Raw genomic sequence first — 18,277 nt, forward strand, 5'->3', positions numbered from 1 at the left:
CTAGTCTTAAAAATGCTTCCTCCTCTCCATTTGGCTCGCCCCTTGGCATGCCCTTGCTGCTCACCCCTATCTACAGTCTCCAAGTACTCTTGGGCTGTTTGGGGAGTGCCATATGGCTTTGTTTATGCCAGGGGTCTCCAAACTGCGGCCCAAGGGCCAGATGTGGCCCTTTGCTAGCCTAAACCCGGCCCTTTGGGACACTATTGCTCCCACTGACACCAACAATGGTGGACTATTTCTTCCACTGATACCAATCATGGGATACTATTCCTCCTCCTAATAGGGGCACTACTCCTCCTTCTATTGACCACCAACCCTGGGGCCAAATTCATTGTCCGTGATGCCCGGCCCAGGACATTTTCTGTCCACGCTGGCCACAATCCGGCCCTCCTAAAGTCTGAAGGACAATAAACTGGCCCTTTGTTTTAATAGTTTGGAGACCCTTGGTGTATGCCATACCTTTGTTTCATCCTGTACATAAAAAAGAGGGCCCTTATCTATATATTCCTTCCTATTTGCCCTCCCCCCTGTTTTTTGTTGTCATGTTGACTATACACAGTCTCTCGGCCTACTTCTACATGCCTTTTCAGAGGATTATCCTTCCGCACCACTTGTTATGCAACCTTTTATCTACACATGACCATCCCCATATTCAATCCATGTTGAGTTGAATTCGCTGTGTATTTGTACCTGTTGTACTATGACCTATACCTCTGTACTGGAACCCTATTCATATTTTTAAACAAAATATTTGAACAAGAAAGGTTCTTTCTTCTCTATCCTAACACTTATGCTGAATAACCTGAGTATGAAAGATGTACAGTGGGGATCGAAAGTTTGGGAACCCCAGGTAAAAATTTGTATTAATGTGCATAACGGAGCCAAGAAAAGATGTAAAAACCTCCAAAAGGCATCAACAGATTAGACATTCTTATACTATGTCAAAAAAAGTTAGATTTTATTTCCATCATTTACACTTTCAAAATTACAGAAAACAAAAAAATGGCGTCTGCAAAAGTTTGGGCACCCTGCAGAATTTATAGCATGCACTGCCCCCTTTGCAAAGCTGAGACCTGCCAGTGTCATGGATTGTTCTCAATAATCGTCTGGGAAGACCAGGTGATGTCAATCTCAAAGGTTTTAAATGCCCAGACTCATCTGACCTTGCCCCAACAATCAGCACCATGGGTTCTTCTAAGCAGTTGTCTAGAAAACTGAAACTGAAAATAGTTGACGCTCACAAAGCTGGAGAAGGCTATAAGAAGATAGCAAAGCATTTTCAGATGTCAATATCCTCTGTTCGGAATGTAATTAAGAAATGGCAGTCATCAGGAACAGTGGAAGTTAAAGCAAGATCTGGAAGACCAAGAAAAATATCAGACAGAACAGCTCGCAGGATTGTGAGAAAAGCAATTCAAAACCCACGTTTGACTGCACGATCGCTCCAGAAAGATCTGGCAGACACTGGAGTTGTGGTACACGATTCCACTATAAAGAGATACTTGTACAAATATTGTCTACATGGAAGAGTCATCAGAAGAAAACCTCTTCTACGTCCTCAACACTAAAATCAGCGTTTGAACTTTGCAAATGAACATATAGACAAGCCTGATGCATTTTGGAAACAAGTTCTGTGGGCCGGTGAGGTTGAAATAGAACTTTTTGGCTGGAATGAGCAAAGGTACGTTTGGAGAAGAAAGGGCACAGAATTTTATGAAAAGAACCTCTGTCCAACTGTTAAGCATGGGGGTGGATCAATCATGCTTTAGGGTTGTATTGCAACCAGTGGCACAGGGAAAATTTCACGAGTAGAAGGAAAAATGGATTCAATAACATTTCAGCAAATTTTGGATAGTAACTTGATGCCACCTGTGAAAAAGCTGAAGTTAAAGAGGGGATGGCTTCTACAAATGGATAATGAGCCTAAACACACCTCAAAATCCACGGGGGATTACATCAAGAGGCGTAAACTGAAGGTTTTGCCATGACCTTCACAATCTCCTGACCTCAACATAATTGAAAATCTATGGATAGACCTTAAAAGAGCAGTGCGTGACAGACAGCCCAGAAATCTCAAAGAACTGGAAGACTTTTGTAAGGAAGAATGGGCAAAGATACTTCAAACAAGAATTGAAAGACTGTTGGCTGGCTACCAAAAGCATTTACAAGCTGTGATACTTGCCAAAGGAGGCAGTACAAGATGTTAACTCTGCAGGGTGCCCAAACTTTTGCAGACGCCAATTTTTGGTTTTCTGTAATTTTGAAAGTGTAAATGATGGAAATAAAAATCTAACTTTTTTTTACATATTATAAGAATGTCTAATCTGTAATTTGATACCTTTTGGAGATTTTTCCATCTTTCCTTGGCTTCGTTATGCACATTAATAAATTTTTTTACCTGGGGTGCCCAAACTTTCGATACCCACTGTATATACATGCCCATTATCAGCCTGCTCTGGTCTGGTCACGTGATCCCCTGTGTCAGCCAACAGAGGCTGTAGGGGAGAGGAAAAAGTGCTCTACAACGGTTGGGAATGCCTGGGAGTGGTAATATCACCCTTAGGCTTTAAGAGGAACTCTAGTCTGCTCACATAATTTGTAATAAAAACATCTTTGCCATTCTAAAGCTTCCCTCCAACCACTTTGCATATTATTTTATATATACTGTGATTCTGTACTTGCCAAATATGCTGCAGAAATCTTCCTCTGGCTCCAACAATTTTAACTGTGGGCAGTTGAAGCTGCTGCCTGTTCACTTCCTGGATTTACACAGACACACAGAGGCACACCTCCAGCTATGCAGCCCTGCAGTTTTCATTTGGCTTTTATCACTCATCCCCCATACTTCCCTGCAAACTCTCACAAAAGTGAGAGAGAGCGCTGTGCATGATGTCATAAGATTAGGCTTTATACCAGACAAGAAACAGGAAGTGGGCTGTATAAGGTATTTACTAGCATAAAAATTATGTTTTACTATTCAAAGTTAAAACAAAAAGGCCAGAAGATTTAATATATGGAAAGTTGAAAAAATGACTGAAGGTCTGCTTGTAGTTGCCCATCCATTGTTGGTGCTCCCTCCTCTCCCCTGCAGCCACCACTGCTTGAAAAAAGGGGAGATCATGTGACCAGAGCAGACTGAGAATAGGTAGGTATATACATATTTTTTACACAGTTCAGTCAGTGTAGGTGTTAGAAGGGGAGGGCACGGTTTTTAGACTAGTTAGGTTTAACCTGGAATTCTACTTTCATTTGCCCAGGTTCAAAACAGATATAATTTAATGGAAAAAAATATCACAACATATTAAAAACTGAAATTGGATTAATCATTTGGATTTTGTTAAAGGTGGTATTTGATAACAGGAATGTGGAAATACCATTACCTGTTTTTGCTGCCAAGTCGGGCGACCACCCCCTCCAGTAAGCCATTTTGTAGGCGCGTTAAAAACATTTCCAAGGTACTGAAACGTTTTCTGTAAGATCAAGCCACAGCCAAAATCAACTGAAAACCGAGACCGATGAGAGTGTAACATTTTAGATATTGAGTGTGGGAGTGTAATATACTCACAAAATGATGTTAATGATGTTAATACAGATAACCTCTGGTACATTTCTGAATGAAGACCCCAGCACTCTAAAGTCAGAAATCCAACGTTACAAGGAGGATAATGCTTTCCTAAGAAGCAAACTTGGGCTCACAGACAGGGAACTGGACAGGTCAAAAGCCACACTCACGTTGTTCATGGAGGAAAAGGAGATGCTGCAGATTAAGGTACAGGATGACAGAGCTAAACAGAGCCAATATGATGCCCAAAACACACACTTAAAGAGTCTATTAACTACCAGAAAGAATATACTGCAGCAGGATAAGGTTTGATTTCACATATTAAATCTGAATTTTATGGTATAAGGTCAGTTGTTATTGCCAGAGCTTTTTTCTCAGAGAATAGGTGCAGGAACTCAACCACACCCCGACCTTTCCCCGTGGTAGAGGAGCGGGGGTTGAGAATGCTGCTGCAACTGGGTGTGGGAGGGTCCTAAAGGGACATTAAATACCAGGAGGATGCTAGGTAAAGGACGCAGAGTTCAAGAGGGTGCTAGGTACAGGATGCAGAGTTCAGGAGGGTGCTAGGTAAAGGATGTAGAGTTCAGGAGGGTGCTAGGTGCAGGGTGCAGAGTTCAGGAGGGTGCTAGGTACAGGATGCAGAGTTCAGGAGGGTGCTAGGTACAGGATGCAGAGTTCAGGAGGGTGCTAGGTACAGGATGCAGAGTTCAGGAGGGTGCTAGGTACAGGATGCAGAGTTCAGAAGGGTGCTAGGTACAGGAGGGTGCTAGGTACAGGATGCAAAGTTTAGGAGGGTGTAGGTACAGGATGCAGAGTTCAGGAGGGTGCTAGCTACAGGATGCAGGAGGGTGCTAGGTACAGGATGCAGAGTTCAGGATGGTGCTAGCTGCAGGATGCAGTGTTCAGGAGGGTGCTAGATACAGGATGCAGAGTTCAGGGTGGTGCTAGCTACAGGGTGCAGAGTTTAAAAAGGTGCTACGTACAGGGTTCAGGAGGGTGCTAGGTACAGGGTGCAGGGTTCAGGAGGGTGCTAGGTACAGGGTGCAGAGTTCAGGAGGTGCTAGGTACAGGGTGCAGAGTTCAGTAGGGTTCTAGGTGCAGGGTCCAGGAGAGTGCTAGGTACAGGATTTAGGAGGATGCAGGGTTCAGGAGGTTGCTAGATACAGGGTGCAGGGTAAACAGGCTGTTCTTTCTGCCTGGAAATTTGAGAATGCCCATGGCATCCATAAAGTATCCTCTTACGTCAAAAGTGGTTTTAGACCAGCTAGAAAACAGCGATAGTAAATTAGAACACTTGCAGAATTGAGCGATAGTGATTTGTGGGGAAATTAATTTTTTATTATTTATTGTTGTTATTATTATTATTATAGTATTATTTTTTATAGTTATTTATTATATTATAATTTATGATTTTGACTCTTGTTTGGACAGATTTAAGTGAGTTATCCCTAAGGCCCCGTACACACCATAGAATCCATCCGCAGATAAATCCCAGCAAATGGGTTTCAGCGGATAGATCCTATGGTGTGTACACTCCAGCGGATCTATTTCCGCGGATATATCTCCCCTGGGATGGATTCCAGCAGATCAGATATTTGCTGACATGCAGAACATATCCATCTGCTGGAGTCCATCCCAACAGATGGATCCGCTGGTCTGTACAGACTCACCGGATCCATCCGTCCGAAGGGATCCCCCGCATGCGTCGTAATGATTCGACGCATGCGTGGAATTCCTTATATGACAGCGTCGCGCACGTCGCCGCGTCATAATCGCGGCGACGGCGCGACACGTCATCGCCAGAGGATTTCGGCGCGGATTTCAATGCGATGGTGAGTACACTCCATCGCATTAAAATCTGCTGAAATCCTCGAGAGGATTTATCCGCGGAAACGGTCCGCTGGACCGTATTCGCGGATAAATTCTATCGTGTGTATGGGGCCTTAGAATTACAGGCTTACAATATAAAAGACAAAACAATGTACCGCTTTGAGATTCAAACATCTGACATAATCATACCACCAGAGAGGCTACTGTGACATAAAAACTATATAACAAACTGAAATCTTTTAGGTGGAGGGAAGTAAATAAAAAATACATTAATATGGTTGCATAAGTGTGCACACCCTTAAACTAATACGTTGTTGAAGCACCTTTTGATTTTATTACAACACTCAGTCTTTTTGGGAATGCGTCTATCAGCATGGCACATATTGACTTGGCAATATTTGCCCACTCTTCTTTGAAAAAACATTCAAAATCTGTCAGATTGCAAGGGCATTTCCTGTGCACAGCCCTCTTCAGACCACCCCACAGATTTTCAATCGGATTCAGGTCTGGGATCTAATATTCTTTTGGTGAAGCCATTCCTCTTCATGTTCAGCTTTTTAGCAGAAGCCTGAAAGACTTGTGCCAACATTGACTGATATTTGGAACTGTTCATAATTCCCTCTACCTTGATAAGTCCCTATTCCAGCTGAAGAAAAACAACCCCAAAGCATGATGCTGTCACCACTATGCTTCACTGTGGGTATGGGTTTCTTTTGGTGATGTGCAGTGTTGTTTTTGTGCCAAATATATCTTTTGGAATTATGGCCAAAAGGTTGAACCTTGGTTTCATCAGACCAGAACAAATTTTCCCACATGACTTTGGGAGACTTCAGATGTGTTTTTGCAAAATTTAGCCAGGCTTAGATGTTTTTTTTCGTAAGAAAACGCTTCTGTCTTGCCACTCTACCCCATAGCCCAGACATATGAAGAATACGAGAGATTGTTGTCACATGTACCATACAGCCAGTACTTGCCAGATATTCCTGCAGCTCCTTTAATGTTGCTGTAGGCCTCTTGGCAGCCTCCTTGACCAGTTTTCTTCTCGTCTTTTCATAAATTTTGGAGGGACGTCCAGTTTTTGGTAATGTCACTGTTGTGCCATATTTTCTCTCGATTCACTCGATGATGACTGCCTTCACTGTGTTCCATGGTATATACAATGCCTTGAAAATTCCTTTGTACCCTTCTCCTGACTGATACCTTTTAACAATGAGATCCCTCTGATGCTTTGGAAGCTCTCTGCAGGACATGGCTTTTGCTGTAGGATGCGGCTAAGAAAATGTCAGGAAAGACCTACTAGAACAGCTGAACTTTATTTGGGGTTATTCAGAGGCACTTTAAATAATGACAGGTGTGTACTTACTCCTATTTAACATGAGTTTGAATGTAATTGCTTAATTTAGAACACAGCTGCATCCCCAGTTATAAGAGGGTGTGCACACTTATGCAACCACATTATTTCAGTTTTTTATTTTTACTCCCCCCCCCCCCCAAATATTTTAGTTTGTTTACAATTGAATTGTACAATTTATAGGTCACATTGAAGGTGGAAAAAGTTCAGATTTTTAATTTTTTTTTGTCTATTTTTTTTTAAATCACAGAAATCTGACATTTGTGTGTAGACTTTATATAGCCACTATATGTGATGCATTAACACACTTATATTTAAAATACAGTACATTGCAGCCCATTAATTTTGAGTTGTATGCCAATGCACCCAGGTGCACAGGAAACTGTACCTGACCCTATTCTTGGAATGCAGTGCACGGTAGTGTGTTACTATGCGTTACAGTGCGCCACTTTAATGCTTTGGCATACCAGCCAAAATGAATAGTACTGCAACGTACTAGCACATGTGAGGTGTGGTACCATGAGTTGTGTTAACATACACTTTATCTCAGTGCAAAGGTGTGAACCTGGCTTTAGCCTTTAGGTGTGAAAGGTCCTCTATTAGTGATGTGCAGAATGCACAAATGTGAGAAATTTTGTTGTACTAGACAATTTATTTGTCCGTAAATGGATACAACTACTTTCTTTTTTTTTTTATTTCATTAACAAAAATTTTAGTTTAGGTCCTTCTTTTCATTATCACGTTATTGATTTACAGTTAAAGAGGTTACAAGACATTCTTCAGGATGACGAAATGTCCCCACCTATCTCACCATCTACCAGTCCCTGCTCTGAAGAATGGTATAATGTGACTTCTGGTTCTGATTCACCCATTCAGTTAAAGCCTTGTCAGGTAAACAAATGACAAATACAGTAGTGAAAAAAAAAAATATATATATATATATATATATTTATATTTTGCAATGCTAGGCCCTGCCACTGTATGAGTATAAGAACAAGACAAACAGGATTTGTGCTTATACAGAATAGGGGGCTCCTGAGTATTGTGTGTGCGAGAAGAAGACTGGGGTTTCAGTGTTCTCCGGGTTTTGTAATCTCGGATCAAGGTCTGGGGCTTCAAAGAGATTCAGATGGGAAAAAATCTCCAATCTTGTGTCCAGGTCTTACTGGAGACCTGCAGGCTGTGTAGGTGTGCAGTTGGGCACACTTGTTATAAGCAAGAAGCTGGCTTGCTTATAACAAGCTCAGGCCCGATCAGGAGAATAGCTGTGTGCCCCATTAAGAGACATGATTCGCTCCAAAGACTGCACTCCATGGTGGCGAGATTCCTCACCCACAGGACTAAGAAAGTTGGGACAGCTAAGCGAGTCTGGGAGACCAGGAACACTGAGGCAACTAGGTGAGTCCAGGGTACAGAGAGAGTCTGTAAATCTCAGAGGAGTGAGAGAGAGCATAGGGTGTCAGGAGTGGCACTGTGCAGCAGGATGCCACAATCTACAAGTCTGAATGAGCCAGGAGAGCTGGGGATATGGTCTGAGGGACCGTTACCAAGAGCAACTTTGCTGCTAAGGAGAAAGGCAGATGGCTTAGCATTTTTTTTCGGTACCTGTATTTTCTTATAATGCCTTGTGAAGCTGAAACCCCTGCGTAAGAGACTTTGTCTTCTTTAATTTTGCTTTTCAAATTTCCAATTTTTGGAAAATTTTCAATTTTCGGAAATTTAGAAATTCGTAATTTCGAAAATCTGAAAATTCCAAATTAAGGAAATTTCGAAAATCAGAAATTCGAGTTCCGAGAATATTACGATTTTTGAATTTCGGTTTTTTAAATTTCGGATTTTTAAAATTTCGGATTTTTGGAATTTTGGAATTTCCGATTTTCGAATTTCCGAATTTTAAAATTTTCAAAAAATTTCTAATTTTTGAAAATCGGAAAATAAAAAATGATTTTTCGATAGTTCGATTTTGATTCTTTTGAAAGTTCCAAAATTTGAAAATCGGAAATTCCAAAATTTGAAAAGTAAAAAAAATGAATGTGCACATGTCTAATAGCAATACAAACAGTTACATTTGAAAATCCAATATACAGTGCATCCGGAAAGTATTTACAGCGCTTCACTTTTTCCACATTTTGTTATGTTACAACCTTATTCCAAAATGCAATAGATTCATTATTTTCCTCAAAATTTTACATACAATACCCCATAAGGACAACATGAAGGAAGTTTGTTTGAAATCTTTGCAAATTTATAAAAAAAAATATCACATGTAAATAAGTATTCACAGCGTTTGCAATGACACTCAAAATTGAGCTCAGGTGCATCTTTTTTCCACTGATTATCCTTGAGATTGGAGATTGGAGTCTAACTTTGGTAAATTCCGTTGATTGGACATGATTTGGAAAGGAACACACCTGTCTATTTAAGGTCCCACAGTTAACAGTGCATGTCAGAGCACAAACCATGCCACGAAGTCCAAGGAATTGTCTGTAGACCTCCGAGACAGGATTGTTTTGAGACGCAGATCTGGGGACAGGTACAGAAACATTTCTGCAGTATTAAAGGTCCAAATGAGAACAGTGGCCTCCATCATCTGTAAATGGAAGAAGTTTGGAACCACCATGACTCTTTCTAGAGCAGGCTGCCCGGCCAAACTGAGCGATCGGGGGAGAAGGGCCTTAGTCAGGGAGGTGACCAAGAACCCAAGGGCCACTCTGACAGAGCTCCAGCGTTTCTCTGTGGAGAGAGGAGAACCTTCCAGAAGAACAACCATCTCTGCAACAATCAGGCCTGTATAGTAAAGTGGCCAGACTGAAGCCATGCCTCAGTAAAAGGCACATGACAGCTCATCTGGAGTTTGTCAAAAGGCCCCTGAAGGACTCTCAGATCATGAGAAGCAAAATTCTCTGGTCTGATGATACAAAGATTGAACTCTTTGGCCTGAATTGCAAACATCATGTCTGGAGGAAACCTGCTCCAGAGTGCTCTGGACCTCAGACTGTGGTGAAGGTTCATCTTCCAACAGAACAATGACCCTAAGCTCACAGATAACAAATGAGTGGCTACTGGACAACTCTGTGAATGTCCTTGAGTGGCCCAGCCAGAGCACAAACTTGAACCCGATTGAACATCTCTGGAGAGATCTGAAAATGGCTGTGCACCGACACTCCCCATCCAACCTGATGGAGCTTTAGAGGTCCTGCAAAGAAGAATGGGAAAAACTGCCCAAAAATAGGTGTGCCAAGCTTGTAGCATCATACTCAAAAAGACTTTGGGGGCTTGGGAGACTGTAATTGGTGCCAAAGGTGCTTCAAAAAAGTACTGAGCAAAGGTTGTGAATTTTGTGATTTTTTTTTTTTTATAAATTTGCAAAGATTTCAAACAAACTTCTTTCACGTTGCCATTATGGGGTATTGTTTGTAGAATTGTGAGGGAAATAATGGATTTATTCCATTTTGGAATAAGGCTGTAACATAACAAAATGTGGAAAAAGTGAAGCGCTGTAAATACTTTCTAGATGCACTGTAAGCACACTTGAAAAATCTTCTTTCAAGTTGTGAGTGGAATTTGTCTTTTGGCCATCTCCACAACTTCCTGTGATCCCTGCATGCTTTGCAGCATCCATTCTGTTTACTTTCAGTTTCTAAGGACTATATATCCCATGGTACCTTGCTGCCTGCAAGCAGTGATTATTGTACTGACTCTGCCTTTTGAAACTCCTCTCAGCACAACTGTAGTTTAAAAGGCACCATCTGTGTGACACAGCAGTGCCTACTCACAAGGCATAGTGAACATGTATCATAGAATTCAAGAAATAAAATGTGTAGGTGCTTCATAAAGTAAGTTTACAAACTTTAAGAGCGTTCAGATTAATAGCAGTAGGCTGGAAAAAAAATACAATGTGAAAATGAATATATGATTTAAAATTTTGACTTTAGATATTCTTTAACTACCGTATTAATCGGCGTATAACACGCACAAGCGTATAACACGCCCCCTAACTTTAAGAGGGACGTTTCAGGAAAAAGACTTTCCATAACCCCCTGCGTATAACACGCAGGCACAGTTTACCTTCCATTTTCAGGGTAAAAAAGTGAGTGTTATATGCCAATAAATACAGTATTTTAAATATTGCTTTATTCAAAAGAAACAAAAAATGATACACAGTAATTTTACAGAAAACATATTACAAAACAGACATATAAAAGGCACTTTTGCACTTTATCCTACACCTAATCCCTATAAGCAGCCAACACTTCCTATAAACAGCGATTTGACTACGACTCTTTGAAAGTGCAGCACTAAAACAATAAAAACATAACTGTATTTATATAATGTGCAAAGTGGCAATATCTAGAGTGTAAACAATGATGCCAGGAAGAAAACATTTGGGGTAGCAAACCTGATATTGGTGTATTAGCATTTCAACTTTAACAAACAATCCTTTAAATAGAGTAAAAATATGTTTCTTTCTTAAAATTTTATAAATATGACTTATTTGGCTTCTTTACTAACAATCTCTATATAAAGTGGGATTGATTTACTATAAGAGTAGAGCAAGTTCCCTGTGCAAAACGGATGTTTACTGTGTTCACTCTGAACATTCATTCGTGCAGGTAAAATAAGGAAATAACATTTTTATTTTTGCTTGCATTTGATTTAATTATTAAAGTCAGGTCAGCTTTACCTCATTCACTAAACTAAGTAAAAATTAACATTGCTAGGTGAACAGACTATATTACCATATTTATCGGCTTATAACACGCACAGGCGTACAACACGCACCCTAACTTTAGGAGGGAAGTTAACCACTTAAGCCCCGGACCAATATGCAGCCTAAAGACCCAAGGTGTTTTTACAGTTCGGGACTGCGTCGCTTTAACAGACAATTGCGCGGTCGTGCGACGTGGCTCCCAAACAAAATTGGCGTCCTTTTTTCCCCACAAATAGAGCTTTCTTTTGGTGGTATTTGATCACATCTGCGGTTTTTAGTTTTTGCGCTATAAACAAAAATAGAGCGACAATTTTGAAAAAAAAGCAATATTTTTTACTTTTTGCTGTAATAAATATCCCCCAAAAACATATATAAAAACATTTTTTTCCTCAGTTTAGGCCGATACGTATTCTTCTACCTATTTTTAGTAAAAAAAATCGCAATAAGCGTTTATCGATTGGTTTGCGCAAAATTTATAGTGTTTACAAAATAGGGGATAGTTTTATTGCATTTTTATTTTTTATTTTTTTTTTACTACTAATGGCGGCGATCAGCAATTTTTTTCGTGACTGCGACATTATGGCGGACACTTCGGACAATTTTGACACATTTTTGGGACCATTGTCATTTTCACAGCAAAAAATGCATTTAAATTGCATTCTTTATTGTGAAAATGACAGTTGCAGTTTGGGAGTTAACCACAGGTGGCGCTGTAGGAGTTAGGGTGCACCTAGTATGTGTTTACAACTGTTTGGGGGTGTGGCTGTAGGAATGACGTCATCGATCGTGTCTTCCCTATAAAGGGAATGACGCGATCGATGCGCCGCCATAGTGAAGGACGGGGAAGCCGTGTTTACACACGGCTCTCCTCATTCTTCAGCTCCGGGGAGCGATCGCGACGGAGCGGCTATAAACAAATAGCCGCGCCGTGGTCCCGGATCGCTCCCCGAGCGGACCCGACCTCCGCATGTAGCGGGGGGGGTCCCGATCGGACCCCCCACCCGCTAATAGGCGAGGACGTACCTATACGCCCATGTGCCTGTACGTGCCATATTGTGGACGTATATGTACATGCGGTGGTCCTTAAGTGGTTAAAGGAAAAAAACTTTCCACAGCCCCCTGCGTATAACACGCAGGCACAGTTTACCCTCTATTTTCGGGGGGGAAAAGTAAGTGTTATACACCAATAAATACAGTATTTAGTAATTCAAACCAATGATATATTTACCATATGTTTTTTTTTGTACAGGGCCCTGTGACAGTCCTGCACAGTGCCATTCAGCATGTTCAGAGCCTTCCTGGATCCCAGTCTTCACTGACTTGTACTTCTGATATACATACAACTAGCCTGGAAACTGAAATGAGACGGTTAAAAGGGTGAGTGCAGACAAACACTGTGGTTGACCCTTTATTTCAGTAAAACTAAATCACAACATGATGGCTTAATCGGATTGTGTGAACCAGATTAGCAATCTATTATATTGCCATTGAATCTTAAAAAGGTCAAAGTGCGATGCACAATTTTAGATCACTGGGGAAGCTAACAGCCCTGTTGCTTGACTGTGTACTTATGGTGTGTTATTTTACAGGTTCCTTGACCATGTGAAAGAACTGAATGACCAGCTCAGTGTGACCCTAGAAGAATGTAAAACTGATTCAGAAAAACTTAGTATGCATCTTGGAAAACTGGAATCCACATGCACAGCCTTGAGACTTGCCTTGCAAGCCAGGTGAGAGCACAGCAAACATTTCTACATTTCATAGGCATTGCTTCTCCAACTAGACTTTTAATCCAATAAGCTATTTTATAGAAACTGGGATGTTCTTAAAGCGGAGTTCCCCCGTAATTTTTTTTAAAAGTCAGCAGCTACAAATACTGCAGCTGACTTTTAATATTAGGACACTTACCTGACCTGGGCGCCCACGATGTCGGCACCCGAAGCCGATCCGTCCCTCGGCTCTCGGGCGCTGCCCCCGCTATCTTCAGTAAGAGAATCAGGAAGTTGAGCTGCGCAATCCCACTGGTCCCTGCTGTCTTCTGGAACCTGTGTGTCTCCCAGAAGACAGGGGGGGCGGGGATGGAGAAGGCATCGGACGTGGCGTGATTTACACAGGTACCTGCTCCCTCCTCCCCCTGAAAGGTGCCAAATGTGACACCAGAGGGGGGAGGATTCCGAAAGCGCGTAAGTTCCATTTTTGGGTAGAACTCTGCTTTAAGGCAAATTTTATCTGTTTGATACATTGAGCACCACAAAGCGAAAAAGCTATTTAATAAAAATGTTTATATTCAAAGCCAACTCACTCATTCTTCCATGTTTCCATGCTCATGCTCATTCAGGCAGGAGGATGTGCTTAGTTGACAATGCCCCTCCCCCAATGAAAGAAAAATGCCCTTAAAGACATTTGTGATGTTTGACATCATTGGCCTAGGTCAGAAACCAGGAAGAAACTAAAGAAATGTGAAAAACAAGGTTAAAAGAGAAGTATGTTATTTTTTTTGCTAATCATACTTACCTCGGTGGATGAAGCATCAGACTGATGCTGGGCCCTGGCGTCTCTGCATTGAGAACCGAGCCAGCGAAACATGATGGCTTGGGTCTCACTTCTCCCCGAGCAAAGCAATGCCGACTGTCAGTCAGCATTGTTTCTGCTCTAATTTTCAGCGCTTATTGGAGCGATGGGCAATGGAGGGGCGCGAAGCGGCCGTGTCAGCAATCAGGGCAGCTGGCGGATCCAGATTTGGGCAGCTAATCAGGGCAGCTGGGGGATCCAGATTTGGAAGTCGTGATGACGCACTGCCCTGGACTTCAGACCGCTCTCCGCTCAAAATGGGTTACAGGAGTGAAAAACAAATTGCACTCCTGTGATTTTTAGGAGAAGACCAGCCTAAAAAGCTCAGGATGGACTTCTCCTTTAAAACCAATAAATATAATATATCCTTTCTATCTATTTACTAATGATGGCATCATAAGGATTAAAATAGTTCATGTTGATTGAGAGAGTTTAGTTCTGCTTTAAGTAGGCTCAGTATTGCTACCTGTGGGGATTCATACGGAAGAAGCCAAGCATTGGTAAACCTTTTGTTAGATCATCTCCTTTTATGTCTTCGATAACTTACTAATCAGTGCTTTAACCCATTCATGCCTAAGAATAAAACAAATCTTATTGCCTAAGCCCAATTTTGCAACTTTGATATGTGCTAGTAAAACCGTACATATCATCACTTTATGCATCCAGGTGTATTACAAACTGTGCTTTCATTTGGTGGTAAATGGAAATGGATATCTCATAATTAGTTTTATTATCTAAGGAAAACTTGCCCAAAACTGTAAAAAATAATTTTTATTTTTAATTACCCTTTATATATCCTGATATTGCCATAACCTGCCACCAAAGAACAACCTCAAATAAATTCTCCTGCTCCTGATGATGGCAGCAATACCACATATGTATGTTAGTTGCTGTTTGTACCCCTAGTACAGCCTATAACACACTGATACGAACCAAAAAAAAGAGGTAAAAATGTTGTCAAAAAAATACTAACCCTGACCTTAACCCTAACCTTGAATCAAACTCTAACCCTGGGGCTGACCTAGATCAAGCCTTGATTTAGATATTTTTTTTATATTTAATTTTTTCAATTTTTTTTCAACACATTTTTTTTCTATATCTGCAAGGACAGAGAAAGATTAAATGTATCTGTCTCGTCCATTTAGAGATACAGACTCTGATTGGCTATTACAGTGATCAGTCACAGTAAAGCCTGCCCCAATGTCTTCTATCACAGCAATCAGGTGACCCAGAATCGAACATTCCAGGTCCTGAACAATAGAACATGGCTTTCAGTGAGACCCTGCTCTCTGTGCTGGGAGCGCATCGTGCGCCGTGCTCATAGCACAAAGGGAGATACGCAAATATGCAGCCCTACAGAAAAAAGCCCAGTCCAGTGGGGGCCATGTATTTGCATATGGTTGGCATAAAGGGGTTAAGGTGGAAGTAAAACCTCCTATCGTATTTAGCCATGGAAGCTGCCATCTTGGCCTCTGTTTGATCTTCAACTGCCATGGTGCTGCACATGTGATCAGTTAGGACACAGCCATTGGATGGTTTGGTTGAGAGCACAACCAATGTGACAAATGGCATGCCGGGAATGTAACTCTTATTTGAAACTGTTAAATCGATGGGTTCACTTCCGCTTTAACATTTTTTGTGTTTCAATAAATCAAATTTTTGTTCATCTCATTGATACATTTATACTAGATGAAACAGGGAACATTTTCTAATTCCCTGATTTCTCCCTACCTCCACCCATGAGAAATAAACTAATGAAATTCTCTGTACCCATAACCATTCAACAAAGTGTATGTAAACCCAATCACTAAAATCTTGCAAAGTTGGTGTCATTCCTGTTGCTTTCTTCCCCCGCCAGCAACAGTTAATCTTAAAGCGGGGGTTCACCCGAAAAACACATTTTTAACATTAGATTGAGGCTAATTACAGGAAGCACAATCGGGTGTTGTTTTTTTTTTAAATCAAGGCTGTCAATCAAATAGGAATGCCCAGTCCCGAAGACCATACACGGAAGCGGCGGAGAACATCTATCTCTAAAACGGTAAGTACTGCATTGATTTAAAAAAAAACACCCGATTGTGCTTCCCGTAATTAGCCTGTTAAAACATTTTTTTTTGGGTGAACTCCCGCTTTAAAACAGTCAGCTGTGTAGCTCTGAATTAGGCACAATGCCGAAAATATAGAGACTAAGCGGACTTCTTGGCTAATTGGCTGACTGTTGGCGCCAAATAACCCAAGCTCCTGCCCTGCATCTTCTTGGATAGGACAACAACCCACAGCTAGTAGTTAGTAGCCTTCCCAATCTTGTGCTCAACTCCTTGCCCAATACCTAACCATGACATGCCATGTCATTAGCCTTTATATTCAATAAAAAGGAATGTCCACACAAAAAATATATTTGCCGCACTGATGTTCTTCAAAGGTGGCAGTGACACTTCACATCATATAGATATATGGACAGGTGTCTTCGGCATATACCACCATACACAAAAAATTACAATATTCAGCAGTCATTGCAAAAGCAAAACATTGCACATCACATATAAACCAACTTCTCTTAGCATCTCCTCTCTCTTTTACTTGAGAGCACCACAGTGTTGGGAGTCAGGACCCATACCCTTGTATAGCAGACCTGTATCATTCTACTCTATTCAAACCGAGATTCACAAGGTGAAACATCCTGTTCTGTCAGTCGAGATTAACAAGGTGCCTTCTGTAGTATACCAGTCTCTTTCTATGTCCCACTCCATAGCTCAATTCAGAAGGATCTTACTTGCCCATTATGCTTTATGCATCCAGCTCACGTCTCCCTTCATGTCGTTCAAGAGACATTTTGGTGCATAAGTACTGATGTCAGAGAACACTTAGCCTGACCCAAAAGGCAATTGCATCCCACTCACAGTCCACTTAGATCATGTTTTGAGTTAGTAAGACTACAGCTGTTTTTTCTGGGTGTTAGGGCAATTAAAGTAGATGGCTACCTCTGCATGGATGTGGGGTGTTTGCTTCCCATGCACTCATGTCTCATTCAGGCTCCACCCACCATTGCATGGGCACTAGCTCCACCCATTACTGTGACGTAAATGTAAGCTTAAGTTGTTTTTTTCTTAACGAGATGTGATGTGAACTATAGAAATAGTGTAATTGTAGATGTAGTTTAATTTTGGGTTATAAAAAACATAGTAGGCATTATCAGTCATGCCACATATGTGCTTTCATTAGCATTTGAAAAGGACAGGACCAGTTTCTAGGCCAGAGTTGACACCTAGATGCCAATAAAAGTTCCAATTTGAGTAAACATAGATTGCCACCTTTCGAACGTCTTCAAAGGGACTCCCAGTCACTGTGGCTACACGGACCCACAGGGGGTGTTCACAAGGCCCCGGCCAGTCTGTGTACTTTGATTTATATCATCAGATCTAAGGAATCTATTTTATGTTTCATAAAAGCTAAAATATTAGCGGCAGAGAGATGAAAATAATTCCTTTTGATGGTACACATGTTGGGCTACACGTACATGTCAATCTGTATTTGTAGCGTGTGTAGAATCCTGGAAAAATACACAAAACTGTTATATGGCACCTGATTGCGGAAAGCCAGCAGTGATTGGTACGGTTGCAATCGGACTGATGCGCTGGTATCGGAAATCCAATCCATGACCCAGCAATCAGTGCCATTCTGGGCCAATTCGACTCTGGTAATTTCAGAACACAAAACATCTTGTGGGCTGAGACAGGAACACCCCTCAGGGTTGATTGGCCAAGGGCTAAAGCCTAGCCCACATCCATATCTCAATTAATGGAGTAGCCTGAGATATGGACAGTGTTTTTCCATGAAGCCAGTTCCAAACTGGGGAGTGCCCACACGTTCCAGTATGCTTCTGTTAAAGGATAGACTTAGGTAAAGTTTATTTCTGTTTTATCCCTTTTTATTTTCATAGCAAATTGCCAAATGTGTGTCTTTCTATATTTTTTGTATCTTTTTGGTATTTTTTTTCTTTGTATGCGCTGCTCTCTTTCGGGATATTAAATGATAAAATTAATAAGTGACTTCTGTGTATTAAGCTAGGACTCATATCTCTGGAGAGGTTATTGTATTTTAGTGCCTAAGTGCTCAGTCTATGTTACGTGCCAATCAGTATGCAGTTGCCCTGTGTGTTGGCAGATTGCATGCAGATTGTAAGCTAACAGATCTGCCAGACGGAGATCTGTGTGTGTGGTGGCTCAGAAGACCAGTCTGCGGACAAACTGTT

The 18,277-nt window shown here is 41.2% G+C and overlaps 1 protein-coding gene across 1 annotated transcript in view; it reads left to right on the forward strand.

The window, feature by feature from the left end:
• LOC120909510 (colorectal mutant cancer protein-like) overlaps positions 1–18,277 on the forward strand; it is a 110,416-nt gene that overhangs the window by 35,022 nt on the left and 57,117 nt on the right. Inside the window, exons 4-7 of the mRNA XM_040321288.1 lie at positions 3,593–3,769; positions 7,500–7,634; positions 12,704–12,831; positions 13,044–13,184. Of these exons, the coding sequence (XP_040177222.1) occupies positions 3,593–3,769; positions 7,500–7,634; positions 12,704–12,831; positions 13,044–13,184 (581 nt within the window). The remainder of the gene's footprint in view (positions 1–3,592; positions 3,770–7,499; positions 7,635–12,703; positions 12,832–13,043; positions 13,185–18,277) is intronic.

Source organism: Rana temporaria, chromosome 1 (assembly GCF_905171775.1).
Source record: "Rana temporaria chromosome 1, aRanTem1.1, whole genome shotgun sequence".
Classification (NCBI taxonomy): domain Eukaryota; kingdom Metazoa; phylum Chordata; class Amphibia; order Anura; family Ranidae; genus Rana; species Rana temporaria.